Below are 15,825 nucleotides of genomic sequence, written 5' to 3'. Positions count from 1 at the left end.
GGCACTGGTCCGCTGGTCCTCGGCCGGTACAGACGTTTTTCGTGGGCTGTCGACTGACATTCCTGTCAGTGGAAGCACGAAAATAGATCATCGTCGGCTAAAAATACACAGCACTCACCAATATTCACTTGAGAACATTTCTCGATAATGGACCGTAGGGATCGAATACCCAAAAGTCATAATGCGGTGCGTAGAAATGCGTTGTATGCAATTGCCTTGTGTTGATGCATTGCGTATGCCGACCGCACTACTTCCGCTTGGGCTTTAGTATATGAACGTATAAGAAATGTTTACATACACATGTATCTCGTTGGCATAGGAAAACAAAACATATTAACTATTTAAATACATAAAAAAAATCCTCAGCTGTGGAATCAGATAATGACAACAAAATCTTTGTTGGCATTGGTTCAATAAAAAACATGATATTTTAATGCAAAACGTAACTAGCATTATATATAATATATTATTATCAAAGGATTTTTATAATTACCAATGAAGGAAAACTAATATTTTACTATTTTTGAAAATATGCGAAATATAAAAATAACGTGATAAAGAAATACGAATTAATAAAATGGGACTACCAAAATTAAATATGTAAATGAATTATTCCTCAAGTCAGAGCGAAATCAATTTTTTTTAAAACACAAGTTTTTGTCACAAACATGAAATGAAAAACATGCTGATTTAAAAATTGTTTGATTAATATGTATTTTTAAAGCAAGGCTAATATTTTTATGTCATCGTTTAAATTTCAAAATTCGTCGTATTTGCTCTGACAAAATACAAAAAAATGTGTAGCGATCACGATCAAGAAAGTTAATCGCGATTCTGTTCAATTCCAACGCAACAGTCATACAAGTATTATAAGAAAACAAATAAAAAATATTAAATTACAACACTAATATTCATAATTGATCGTTGCAGCAAAAAGTGGGCGAGCACTAAGCCTCCCTCAGGCTGTATAAAAACATGTGTTACAACGCCCAAATCAAAAACATCGGTTCAAAGCTCGTTCTCGACAACATCATTAAGAATCTCAACTCATGAGCTCGTACAAACTCTAAATTATAAAGAGCCGCCAACCATCGATAGACGTAAAAGTTCGAGAAAGCAGCCGCTTCCCTCTTCACGTCAACTCGGGTACAGCACAACATCCGGAATCCAGAATTTAACACAGATAAGTTAAAATCGCAGCAAAATAATGCATATAACTATGCATGTAAATTATTATATTACAATAAAAATATAATATGCAGTCCAATACGTTTATTGATAATATTTCAATAAAACCTGCTTTTTGTATATTAAGCTGAAGCAAAATTGTTTCAAAATTTCAAAAACTACGATAGTCTAATTTATTTTATTGAAACTAAACTAATGTCAGATATGAAATCATCATTTTACAATGACAAAAATATTTGTTTGTAGTGTAATTCTGAAATATGCAAAGTTAGTTCTTCAAATATAAATTAAGAAATAATGATGCAATTTTCATTTAAGATGTTTATTCATAAACATTTTGATTCACATTGATGTTATTTTTATAATCGGTAAAACATTTTTCGTCGTATTTATACGGATAATTATATAAAAAAGCAATATTTTGAAGCAACAGCACAAAACACAATACATTCATATCATACAATCTAAATTTTGTATTTTTATTTTATATATTTTTTTAAGAAAAACGCTGTGCTCAGTCTTATACATTTTTTAACATATAATTTTTGCCAGTTAAAAATCTTAATCAAATCAACAGTTATGTTTTTACAAATGGTGTAATTGAATATATTCAAATTTTCTTTTATAATATTATAATTACTTTTTTTATTATATGGTTAACATGGTATATTTCAACAATACACAACATATTACAATTAAATGGTAAACTAGTACATTATTGAATACATAGAAAAGTATTTAATTAAACAAATTTATATCATACTTTATCATAACATTTTTCAGCAATTGATTCTACACAATAAAACCAATAATATGTTACAAAAAATGTATAAAATCGTAAACAATTTACAATAGAAACGAAAATTATATCCCTAATTTTTAATTGCACCACATATTATATGATAATTATTACTTGTAATAATACAATTACAAATTTATCTTAAAATTATTAATCTAATGAATGTAAAGCACATTATCGATATATTTTAATATCATTTATATATGTATATTGAGTTTAATATACACAAAATTTCCTATACATCATATTTTAAATTTATATTGTTTTATCAATACTTGTAAGTTCATAGGTTAATAATAGATAGTGATATAAATAGAGAAGAACAGTTAACTACTATAGAATATAACATTTAATAACATTTTATTGCAACATATGTTTGTATGTATGTTTGTAAGTATTTAGTATTACTATTGAATTTATATAGAATGGTAACATTGAATTGTCTAACTCGCCTATATAACTTTACAAGTATGATTTACCTATAATCTTTTGTGTGTGTAAATAATCGTTTCACAGAACATGGCGCATCTAAACAAACTTAACAGTTGTCTTATCTACGCGTTACATTGCTATATAAGAAAACAATTTAATCTGACGTTAAATTTTATCAAACGCGCAGGTAATTTTATTGTATTGGCACTTGAGACATTTAGAGAAATACTAGGAAGCTCTCAATTATTGTTATATTACTGAACAGAATACCCTCGAATCGCTTTGACCATACCTTAAAAATCATCTTTTAAAAACATATGTTTAAGTTGGTCCTTGTATTGTCAGAAATTGACAACATTACCACTATAATCACAAAGAATCACTATGAAAGTATAAATTGTTAAAATACACTTTGACTATAAAAATGTTGTTCTTGTATGAAAAAATTCTATTTGTACGTTACATTATTGTTTAACTGTAACATCTGTTGTCAAATTCAACTTTAGGCCTTTTTTCGTTATACTAATCTACTTGATAATTATCACATTTGAAAGGATAATGAAAAACTAAATAAATATTTGCTCTTCGTCAGAAAGTGTACTTCCACGATTTATATCGTTGGTTGAAAGATTCACTTTTCGGCTGAGATTAACAGAAACAATCTTCGACGGTGTTACAGGGTATTTGACATGCCCGACCCATTTTCTACTATAAGCCGAGTTCTTCGGAAGACCGGATTGCAGATTATCTGTGATCTCGTTCTCCATTTGATTTTTAACCGGATTCAACTTTAACTGAGTCATGGAATTTGCATTTCCTAAGACACTTTGATTCGCCTTCAATACTGTAATATTATCACACGACCTTGTCCTAAAACTAAGATTATTATCGAATGAACTCTTGGAAGCGTCCAGCGATTCAAACAAATCCACATTTGAAGGTATATGTACGCTCAACGGTCTTCTTCTAATGGCTTTATTTTCATGTACGAGACTGAAAGAGTTGTTTTTGTTTTTGACGTGACGCTTCGACGGCGTACTTTCCGTCGAAGATGAATAGTGATATGTGTCCATGTGATCTAACAAGTGATCTGGTGTTTCAATTGCTGACATACGCGAGGGCCCTGAAATATTTTCGTCTAACCTCCTAAGACTACTTTTTCTCTCGATATTGCGTTTTGTAAGAGCTAATAATACGTTTATTGTCTTGAGTGCTTCAACGTTTAACATATCGTCATCTAACTGTGATATACCATCTCTTTGTTTACTTGAACTAGGCTCTGAATCAAAAGTTGAATCATTTCTATTGTTGTATAATGATAATTTGGATATCGAACCACCGCTCAATAGGTTTGCAACAATACTAGAAGATTGCATTTGATTCTTTGGCGGAACGTTATCCTGGTGAATATTACGCGAATTGGTGTTTTCGTTAATAGGAACTGACTGGAGTATTATTATTTCAACATTATTCGAAGCGCTTTGTAACAAATTCAATGCTATATTATAATTAAGGTTCAACAAAGTTTTCCCGTTAACGGATATAATTTGATCGCCTGGATATATTTGTTTTAGACGAGCCGCAGGACCACCTGGTGTAATAGACTTTACATACACATTTCCTACAAAAATAATACAGTATTAGTGAATCATAAATGTGTATATTTAATGTTGTATATTCAAAATATTTACCGTCTGATCCTTCGGCAACTTGCATTCCTAAAGCACCATTGGCATCTCTTATAAGAGTAACAGTTTTAAAATATCTCTCCTGCTGAACACATCCCATTGAATTTAGTCGATCTTGAATTGAACAGTTTACCATAGTATCATCTTGATGTGGTCGATATGCAAATGTAGTATTATTTTCCTTAGGTGATTCTGAAACATTAAAATAAGCAAAGCTTAGAACCATTTTCTGCAGTATGAATATTTTCAATATAAATTCTGAAATAAATTATTATTTTAAAATAAATAACATTATTTACAATTTACAACATTTTAAAAACAATAAGAAGATAAATTTAAGTATAATATATGCTAAAGATCTCAAACTGAGAGCTGTAGTTAAGTATATCATATTCTGCAAAGAATATGAGATGCTGTAGACAGATTCTCTACTTTAGTAACAAATGCTAAGATCAATTGCATTTTTTACTTAATTTCTAAGAAAGCAAAGGCAATTGCATTAGTGACAATTATTAAAAAGTTTAATATAGTAATGTAATTTTTAATGTTATTAAGAGTAGTCTTTTTCTGGTTTTAATGCCTTTTTTAGTACACTGTGTTTTCATAATCAACAGTTAAAACTTTAAACTCTTCATATAACATACTTTCGTCTGACTAGTGAAAATGTTGTTTTGATATAAGTTAAAATTTTGCTCTCTTTTTGCAAATTCATTATTTTTCTTTTAATCAACATATTTCTTTCAGATTAATTGTGGGGTTAAACAATGTGATGTCTAGAGTGTTATTTAATCTTGTGAAAAGAAAATTATTTTTTTTCAGTAAAGATATAGTATGCTTATCTTTTCTGAATAATAATGAAGCCATATTCGTGAATGTGGGCATCTTTAGTTACTTGAGATTAATTCTAAATAAAAACAGGACTTGTCGTAGGAAGTAAATACTGTACCCAGTTGCAAAGGACTTTGGAACAAAAACCTTAAAATAATCAATATACAAAACAATGGTTATCTTTGCACATAAAAAAATTAGAAACACGAAATACGATATAATCTCGAACTAGGGGACATAACTACATGGAGAGATAATTGTTAGACTCTGTAAAGCTCAGATCATGTACATGATCAGCTAACCAAAAATTTATTCAAGAAAAGGGCAAGAGGCCTGTACATAAAGAGTTGGATATGTTGTGTCAGAAAATACATGGGAAGACTGGAAAAAATAATGTGAAATAAAAAGCGAGAAATGGGTAGGGTTGGAAGTTAAAGGCAGAGAAAGTTTTGACTGATCAACCATTGTAATGTTGAAGAAAAAATAACTTTTTGTATGGGTAATATTACATTTTCTAGAAGCTTTTTTTGTTTTTGTTATCATGGGATAAAGCAAACTGTTTCTACTTAATATTGTTACACGTGTTAAGAAATGGGTTATTTTTGATAATCACAAGTGTTCAGCAAAAGTGCCGTAACATGAAACCGAAAAGCTAATTATTTATGTGTGGTAGTTCAGCGCTAGTGTTAGTTACTACAGCTTTATGAATCATGGGGAATCAATCACAATAGATGTCTACTACATCCAATTAGACGAAATTATGTGATTAAGTAGCCGATACCCGGAAATTCTCTGTCGTCTACTATATTCATCGACCTTATACCGACTGAATACCATTTCTTCAAGGGATTGTACCACTTATTGTAAGGAAACTTATTCAATTCTCAATATGCCAAAGAACACTTCTTTTGGAATTGAATAGCCACTCGCTATCTAGCTATTTTTTGAGGTTGATAAACTGTATCTGTAGTTTATATATATTAGTAACTTTGAAGAGTTGTACTGTTTCTTGTTTGAGATATAATAAACCAAACTTTTGATTAGAAATCAGACATCGCATATTTAACAACCTAGTATTGCAAAATGTGCATCAGATAAAAAGGCTTTACAATATTAAGACATGCCAAGAAGTTTAGGTACAATAAATAAAACATACCTATGACATAAGCACTTCTTGATGGATTAGCTGATTTGTCGACTTTGCTGTTATAATTTCTTGGAGGTAAAATTCTCATTCTGTCGATGGTACACTTTTCTATTGTACGGTCAAGATGTTCATCCGAATCACTGTGTGTAGATGTCAAATCAATATCAGACTGAATAAGACGTTGTGATGGAAATGTTACATTTTGCATTTTATCTGAAAATAATAACAATCGTTGAAATTTTCTTTTGCTAAAATTATAATTATCGGTTTTCTATATCACGCATGTAACTCACCAATATGAGTCGCATCCAAAGAATGAAACTGCTTATGTTGAATACTAGTATTATTAGATCCGTTAAAAGCTCTTGTACCCATTTTCACACCCAGTCTTCTTGGTAAACTGCAACTCTCCGGAGATGATACGAGCTCAGAACTACTAGCATTTGTATATTCCAGCAATTTTGGCTCTACTGTCCAAACGTCTTTCTCGCTGAAAATATTAATTTACAAAATTAATAACACAAATTATACACAATTTTGTATTTAATGATATAATATACTTTTTTGGAGCATCATCAGTTTTAGCAGGCTTTTCATTCTCTTTGTTTTGATACTCTTCAATATGCTCTTCCGATAAAAAATGATTATGTTGATTTTGCGCTTTTAAATTTCCTCTTACAGCTATATTATAACTATCCTGAAAGTTACTACACTCATCCAGCCAAGCAGTCGATGCCTTATGTACATCTTCTTCGTTATTTCTATTTACACCACATTCAATGGGGATGCTAAACTCGTCTGATATGTTCAAAAGAGAGTTGATATCGGCGTGAAGACGCATATAAAATCTATGGTGTAAGGAGGCCAAGTAGAATGTGAAGTAACTCCTGATTAATACAATAGAATAAATTAGTAAATAAGGTATTAAATTATTATAGTTTTTAGTGACTTACTTATTTAAATCCATTTTGAGTTTAAACTTAAAACCGCTCTTTATTATCGTCCCTGATCCGGCTTTGTCGTTGGGAATTACGTACAGAGTTCGTTTATTATAATACAAAGTGTGGATGTGTTGCCATGCCAAACTTTGGAGCAAAATTCTGCTGCTTGTGTTACCAATATGTGTGTCTCGAGGCAGAGCGGTAATACAAGTGTTTCTAGAGTATAAAATCATTCCACGTGGCGAAATTGAGACCCATACGTCCCTAGCGAATCCATCCCTTGTAGCCTTTAAATATTAAATATATATTACTATCATATTGAAATTATATCGACTATCAAATCGTAATTATGTCTTACCCAAATAGCAGTATAAAAGTGTGAACCGTAATCTTTAAACATCTGCACAGTTGATATGAATTTCTCTTTAGCACTTAGTGTTGTCACGTTCCTGGAATTTTCATGAGCCTGAAAAAATACGCTGTGTTAATCACCGCTCTTTATACAATCGATAGAATAACAATAAAAAATAAGTACCTGTTTCACACGTGATCTAATAAGTACTTCGTTATCGCATATGGATCCTTCGGGCAGATAATGTTCCAAAACGTAATAATCACCAGAAGCGTGTTCCTGAAGATTAAAAATACATAAGCCCAAGTTAGATTAAATTCCAAATCCGAAAAGCAATTAAAATTAAAAACGATTTAGTGAATTCCTCTCTAACCCGCTGCGAATAATTTCCGAATTCGGCCTGCAAAGCATATCCGGTGAGTTCTATTAATTGTGGAAGCTGAAGCGTAATTTGTCCCTCTACAATTGATCGTCTAAGTTGCAGATACACCCAATTTCTCCATGCGCCACCCCTGAAAATGATTAATTTGCAATTAATCTAATTGCCGGGACGCGTGCGATGGATTATGCTATAATAACGATAATTGACACAAATTATGGGAAAATTATAAGATAAACTGCTGTTTAAGGTGTTTTATATTCAGAGTGCCGCAGATAAATCTAATCATTTGCAAAGAGTATGAAAAGCAGAAAGGTTTCAATTATGATTTTTAAAAATAAGACAACATTTTTTCTTAATAATTTTCAATTAAAAATGCATATTGCAAGCAACAGTAAAGACTTATTTTCAATATCTTTAAGACATAATTTTAAGAATTAGTATTTTGATTCTAACATTATATACGCATGTTTCACGCTTGCTCACTATTTCGGCAGTCAACGCGAACATAGATGGCCTTCTTAACATAAACAATTAACAATTAACATAAACAATTGCCGATGAATTTCAGCAGTTGATCTAACCTTGCACTTTTCATGATCAGGAATAGATACGGCCATTTTAAAAACAAACCGCAAGCACAAGGTTGTTTCGTCGAAGCTCTAAGGCCTAGTAAATTCTGATTTTTTTTATTAGCCGTCTATCTTTACTTTTCGTACATTCTTCCCCCGCAGAAGAAAACAAAAAAACTTGGTATACAGAAATGGTATTTATGGTTCAGCGATGGTTAAGGAAATTTCGTGGACCAACATGTGTAAGTTACTTTTATAATGGCGTAAATAATTATAATTAAAATACCTTTAAAATTAACCCACAGAAATATATTTAGTTATTGTTAAAACTAATGTATTAACATGTATTCGGACACATGCAATTGTAAAAAGCACAACATCTTAATGCCATCATGAAAATGGAAAAAAATACACAAATTGTTAACCATAAACCATATACTCCTCTGACAAATTTCACTAGGAATATATTTGAATATTATCTCGTTGAAAGAATACTATTGCAGTTGACAGATCGATCATGTTGTATTTTGTAAGATAATTGCTTTATATTTCGTACTATTAAAGTCGGCTATATTAATGTTTCCGACATACAAAACTTTTTAATATTAAACCAATAAAGATATTTCTAAAATATAATAATTTTAAATATAATATTATACTATATTATAAAACATATTTCAATCGCGGTGACGCTACATCAGATAGAAAAGATCCTATGTATAGGAAATGAAGTCGTATTATAAAAACATATTAATGTGTATATTGAAATACGTTTTATTAAGTAGTTACTATTGCTCTAATAATTTAATTAGCGTTTTTATTAAATCGTTTACCTTATAACTTTCGACAAGTTTGGAGGCATAAAAAACTTGATCCTCAAGAACATAGTGAACGTTGTGGTATCCACGATCGAAGCCTTTCTAGCGTTTTTCTTCTTGAGCGTACTACTACCACCGCACCACATTTCCGGAGCCACTTTCCGTATTTTATAATCGTCTGGCAAAAAAACGAAATCGCCGCCGACCAGCGCCGATATCCCAAGCATAAAGTTATCTTCAAACTTTTCCAGCTGAATAATTGCCTGAAAACGCCATTAACAACACACGTATAAATAGTATGTACATGTATAATTTGAAGGGTTGTTTGAAATCCGACTCGGATCCTTTGTCATCCTTAAAAAAAGAGGAGGACAAAGAAGGGTTCCGATTTTTAAGATTACAATCCGAAAGCGGATTCAGAAAGAAACGAATAAAGTAATACCCGACAAAGTAAATACTCGCCTGAAACACTTCACCAGCCGTCGCCGTGTTTGGGTCACATGCCACATCGATTTTCTGACCGTTAAGCAATATAACAACCACCGTGCGCTTTTCGCCGGAATGCTGAAACAATCGACAAATTTGTTATAAGGGTGGATCGACAAAGCTCCGAACGCTTGTAGCTAAACAAACCAAACTAAATATATACAAATATAATGTCTATATTAGTGGAATTTTGAAAACGATTTATACATACATAAAGCAATATTAAAAAGTATTATTTATAATCAGATTAATTGTAAACGTTTAACATAGTATCAAAAATAATTATAGAAAAATCCTATTTACATTTTAAATTCTACAAAATCTTTCTGCTGCGAAAGTTAGCTAGACAGATTTTTATATTATCTCTGAACCAATCAGATGAGAAAATCATTAAAAAGGAATCGGTGATACATAAACGAAAATTATCATCATTGATTCACAGTTGACACCAGATTAATAGCCCGTAACAAGAGGAGATAGATAACTAATTTGCATATATAGAGTAGATATAGAAACAAATAATAACTTTAGGAATAAGCCAAAACAAAAATATGAATTTCTAACCTATTTGTATAATTAAAAGACAGGAAAAATCTTATAGATTTTTAAGAGAACGAGTTTATTTTTAACGCCATAACGCCTCTCTTTTTCGGCACCCAATTTATGTTTCCGATTATCCAATACTTTAGTCACTTTTTCATAAGAAACAGTTCTTGCTATAAATTCATTTCAGGATTTGCTACATTTCTCCTGTATATAATGTCATGACTATGAACATAGAATATATGGATTACTGAACAAACATTGCACTTGGCGATATTCTAAATTATCTCAGCCATTCTAAACACACTGCAAGCACATTTTTTTGCGACTAAAATCTAATAAACTGTGACACGTCATACGCACCCCAGTAGAAACAGCAGTGTTACTAACCTAGTTAAAAAAAACACTTGCATTTTTACTTGTCTTGTATCTTTACCTTCAATTATTTTATTTTGAAATTTCTGTAAGATATGCAAAAAATTCTGAATTGAGCTAATATACATACATATATATTTATAAAACGTCTCTCAACGAAGGAATAATATGTTAGTGCTATTTTTTATATAATCACAATACTTCTGTGTGAAAATCGTGCATATGGCAGGTAAAAAAAGTTATCTTTCACGCTCTGACGAGTTTCGTACATTAACATTTCGCAAACTAACATAACCCTTTCAAAAGCGGTGAAAAAATATGAAATACGTTTCAGAAAAATATGCCCCTTTTTGAATCGTCTCAGAAAGCTATCAATCATTGTCGGTAAAATACCGATAGCATCTTGTTTCACTTTTATTACTTGTGTGTTATCTCCTAAATATCCAACGAAAGGAAATCAATCACTTGATTCCGGGTAGAAAAAATCTATTTCGCATTTATATTTCCAATGAAGAAATGAAAAACTTACTTGATTCATAAATTTTGCTCTGTATTACTGAAAAACGTCCATAATAGAACCAAACAACGCTTAAGGTGCAAAGTAGCAAGAAATAAATTAACGAGCAGTTTGAAATAAAAGTGCCATAATTAACTAACAGTTAATAATAAACTTTATACGTCATTATAAATATTTAAATATAAAAGTATTGTATTACAATTTATTCGAATACTCAAACTCAGACCAAGGTTACGGATTACTGGATAAATCATTGACAAAATTTATTACATTATAAAACTTCTTTGAAGATAAACGTTTCGCTAAACAATATCTGTCGTCTGTTTAACAATAATGACCGTTTTAATCTGGCGTTGTACTAATAATATACAGGGGAAAAGCGAACCCGTATAATCCCCAAATTTATGGGGATTGCCTCTCATAATAAAAATACTTTTACAACATTACAAAAATAAGAAAATGCCCTATATTAAAAACAGAATAATTGATTGTTTTTAATTAGCTTTATGTAAGCGCATAGCAATTTGATAAGATAGAACGGAAATTACAACCGGAACACAATAATAACTCTCTAGGATAACATATCAATTACCGCGAATATAATTACAAAACAACCTTAATAGAACACCGGGTTATTTATTTGTATTGTAGTAAATTACTCCTTGAAGCTCTCGAGAGACACTGGACGTGATTGAGACACTTCTTTTTACGTATCGGTTTAGCCTCTCGATTCGTAAAAAGGTGTATTGTATTATATATTTATTCGCATAAAAGTAGAAGTATAAAAGGTCTAATGAATATATGTTCTAGAATATTTTCATTATGGTGTCAAATACACATTAGCTCAAAAAACAATGTGAGTGTCTAATATATTATAGAAAATACATTTTACCTATCTTGTACAGCAATTAAATTAATTTTTAAAAGCCCAAAAATATATGCTGACTATTAAATGTCACAATTAAAGATATCCTCTTCAAACATATATAAATTACACCAGCAGCATAGCCAGGGAGGGGGTGTACCGGCCCGGGCGCCACTTGCTTGGGGCGGTTCTTAAATTGAATGCACTAAAAAATATATATAAACATATATATGAATAGCTAAGAGATAAGTTAAATATGTAAAAACAATTAACAACAGTTTAAAAAATGGTGATTTGATGTCCCGGCCGGTCAGAATATTTTGAATCAAAGCACCCAAAATTGAGTACTAATGGAATTAAAAATTGTCCGACAGGTGGGAAAATGTTATATGTTCAGAAGGTTTCAATATATTTTGAACCATTAAAATAAAATTGAACATATTTTTATTTTAATGGTGTTATTAAAAAAACGATATTGATTTCGGAGTTATCTAATGTTAAATTTATTTAAAACAGTGACTGATATTAGTTATAAGTTTTTGGAAAAAAATCGTTCTTTAATAATTAAAACCATTTAAAGTAACATAAAATGCATTGTTTTAATAATAATACAGCCGTCGTAATTTTGAAAACAAGTAGTGCTTTATATCCGTTAAATTCAAAGCTGTATTCATAGCAGGTAGTGAGAAAATAGTCGGGGATTTCCAATGGACCAACAAAAATTTTGTTTGATAATTTAAGTTTTATGGTCGACTCCAGGAATTACATTTTATCATACGATAATATGTAATTTTTGTTACCGTTAATTAAACATGCATTTTATATTATAATAATTATATAATTTACATCCATAAGTTGTTGTACATATTAGTAAAAGATATATAATTGATATAGGTATATAATTTTTAAATTTTTGGAAAATTGGAAAATATAGAAAAATAAAAAACACTACAAAAATTATATAATATAATAATACCATAATCGGTACTCTTGTAAGAAAAACTAGTACAGCAATTTTTTACCGATTTTTCTGATTATAATTATGAATGTGAATTAACTTGAAAAAAAAACTTAATTTATACAATATTTTTTGTATGAATTTTTAGCAAAAAATGATAGTTTAAGAATCTATAAATATTTTGTCATATTTTAAAACTTGGCCTCAAATTATTTAATATGCTTTATGCATCACTAGTATATAATAATTAATTAAATAATCTTTGTGTTCAAAGATATGTATTGAAAAACGATGATTTTTATCTAAATACCAGATTCTTATTGTATAAAAAATGAGAGCCAAAATCAATAAATAGTTTCATAAATCTTATTGTATGTTTTTTAGTACCTTTATAATTATTTTATTGATAAACTACAAGTGTGCGTATTATGAAATCCTATTATTTAATATTAGAAGAAGCATTGTGATTGGATTAATTACACACGCATCAGATTTATTAGATCTGATATCGCAATTTCAGTAGCACTTCAAATTTTATATAATTAAATCAATACATAATTTATAATAATTATAAACCTAATACATCGCCTAACAATATTATGACTATAATTACTATACTATTTAACATAAATTATAGTTTATAGTGAATTCATTAAACGAATATAATAGTGACACAAAAAAATTATTTAAAGCTAAACGTGCAAAAGACTAACGTAATGATGTTTAACTATAAATCTTCAACTTATTTTGTTTGTAATTTATCCAGTTACTATGTATAAATGTAGTTACTGATAATGTGTTTTTATTACAAATTTGTTGTGAAAAAATATATATGCAAAACATAATATATTTCAGAGAGAGAGAGAGAGATTCTAAAATAGTGCATATATGTTAAGGAATTGTGAAAGTATAAAAAATAAGAAATAAATTCTATTCAAAGGTAATATGTAGTAGTAATTGGCTTGTAATAATAATTCATAATCTATGGAATCGTACTTGTGTTACAACTCTAATCACTCACCATTGTCATTATGTCCAATTGCTTGCTGGGATGAGTGGCCCTTACGATGAACTCCGGCCCTATACACTCTTCGCCCCTGCCCTGTACACTGTTGGACCTATACAGCCTCGAAGCGGCCCTTTGCACAGGTTGCCTTCTCACTTTTAACCGAGACACCCCCGTTCTTCGAACGTTTGGATCCCGCCTGTGTGCCCCATCTAGATGCGGTTGGAAAATTTGGTGCGGCAAACTTTGATCTATTTGGGTGCTCGATATGAGGTCGATTGTTGAAAATGCGTTAGTGAGGCCGCCTCTTCTGGGGGCGATGGTGAGTTGAGAGGCCGCGAAGTGTTGGTGAAGATCATGGTGACTGGAGGTGAAGTGGTGACGGTTGACTGGAAAAATGTGGGCCGGTGATAACAGTCGGTGGGCAGTGGGATTCCTAGGGGTTTCCTGGACGCGTAATTCCGTGTTTGTACTGGCTTCGCGGGTCAGACGACGTTGGACCCCTAGCGGCTGGGGTACAGCTGCTGATCCAGTAGAACACGAGCTGCGCCCAGAATCTGCATCGCTGAAACAAAATAAATAATATTTCAATTAAATATCATTTTATTGGATATTGTACATTTTTTTAATGAAATATTAACATAAAATACAGCACTACGCCAAATAGTTGGTACACACATATACTGCAGGAATACGGCTATTAATTTATATATAAAGATGTCAAAGAAGGAAGAAGTAATATTCAAATCAATCGAGACTCTAGAACTAGAACCTTGAACGGACGGCTGTGATGGTTGATGAAAATCAAACCAGCCGATCTCTTTAAAAATAAAGATGGAAATGTAGTGTGTGCACATCGCTTTCAATAAAGATTTAATGCTATAGCAAATGTAAATAAAATTACTAATTGGACTAATACACTGTCCGGATTAATATATGCAAAAAATATGTACTTAATAATAATCCAATTTTATGGTTCGTAAGCGAGAAATAAAAATATTTGGCTACAAACTCAGAATCACGTCCCTTGCCGTACTTTAAAACTTTCTCTCCGCCCATACATTTGAATACGATTTTGCAAGGAAATAAAACTTCCTGTGCTACTTTATAATATTTGTTCAAAACACAATTAGTGCGGTAACGCGACGTGAATTATTAAAATGTTAACAGTACGTACGCTTCAGTTATCTCGAATTACTCACTTTTCTCACTAGGGTAAAAAAAGGGGGGAAAATATGAAACGTCGAGCTACAATTATCCAGGAATATTTTATGAAAAAAAAGGAAACGTTTATTTCAGATCCTTTTAGGCGTACATATTAGCGCGGATAAATGTTACGTCAATCCTTATTTGTAATGAGTCTTAAGAGCGATTGTGATGAATGGGGGAGATAACGTCAAAAATAATTAATAACAATATTTGGTGAAAAGGTTTACATTTAAACATATGTACGATATGTTATATATAATATACATATGTATGATACATACAATACAATTTATTATATCAGTGTATTAAAAATAATTTACTATTTCTATATTGAATTTCTCATGAAATACGAAATACATTTTTATATTTGTATTGAATGAATCACTTTTACTTATTACTAGGAACGAATAATTCCAATAACTCATCCAGAGCCCATTGTTGGTTATCCTGAACGTTAACAATACAATAATTTTAAACTAAATTAACAATGATCCTGAATTCTCAGAACAAAAACTAATCTCAACACAATAACTTATAGATTGTCTAAAGTTCGGCAAATCAAATTTCCATTGCTATATATAAGAGGTAATTTTATCTATTTATATATTATTATCACAATAGCGTATCAAAATAACTCTTCAAATGCAGATATCACTTAAACTGTCCAATTTTGTAATTTACAAATCAAGTTAATTAAAAGCGCATAATATATATTCACTAGA

At 30.6% G+C, this 15,825-nt stretch overlaps 1 protein-coding gene across 4 annotated transcripts in view; it reads right to left on the bottom strand.

Moving 5' to 3' along the window:
• Window positions 1–2,840: 2,840 nt before the first annotated feature.
• LOC148227434 (tyrosine-protein phosphatase non-receptor type 13-like) overlaps window positions 2,841–15,825 on the bottom strand; it is a 236,800-nt gene continuing 223,815 nt past the window's right edge. For all 4 annotated transcript variants that reach the window (XM_088201551.1, XM_088201552.1, XM_088201550.1 and 1 more), the window contains 12 exons: window positions 13,910–14,459; window positions 9,607–9,708; window positions 9,160–9,407; window positions 7,749–7,887; window positions 7,559–7,654; window positions 7,382–7,489; window positions 7,036–7,310; window positions 6,643–6,969; window positions 6,376–6,572; window positions 6,092–6,295; window positions 4,111–4,299; window positions 2,841–4,040 (listed from right to left, as the gene is read on the bottom strand). In XM_088201551.1, the coding sequence (XP_088057677.1) occupies window positions 2,986–4,040; window positions 4,111–4,299; window positions 6,092–6,295; window positions 6,376–6,572; window positions 6,643–6,969; window positions 7,036–7,310; window positions 7,382–7,489; window positions 7,559–7,654; window positions 7,749–7,887; window positions 9,160–9,407; window positions 9,607–9,708; window positions 13,910–14,459 (3,490 nt within the window). In that variant the 3' untranslated portion in view covers window positions 2,841–2,985. The remainder of the gene's footprint in view (window positions 4,041–4,110; window positions 4,300–6,091; window positions 6,296–6,375; window positions 6,573–6,642; window positions 6,970–7,035; window positions 7,311–7,381; window positions 7,490–7,558; window positions 7,655–7,748; window positions 7,888–9,159; window positions 9,408–9,606; window positions 9,709–13,909; window positions 14,460–15,825) is intronic.

The sequence above is a fragment of the Plectrocnemia conspersa genome, unplaced genomic scaffold, assembly GCF_051122295.1.
Source record: "Plectrocnemia conspersa isolate PC_06_02 unplaced genomic scaffold, ASM5112229v1 ptg000013l, whole genome shotgun sequence".
NCBI classification, from domain to species: Eukaryota; Metazoa; Arthropoda; class Insecta; order Trichoptera; family Polycentropodidae; genus Plectrocnemia; species Plectrocnemia conspersa.
This window is presented reverse-complemented; position numbering and strand designations above follow the sequence as displayed.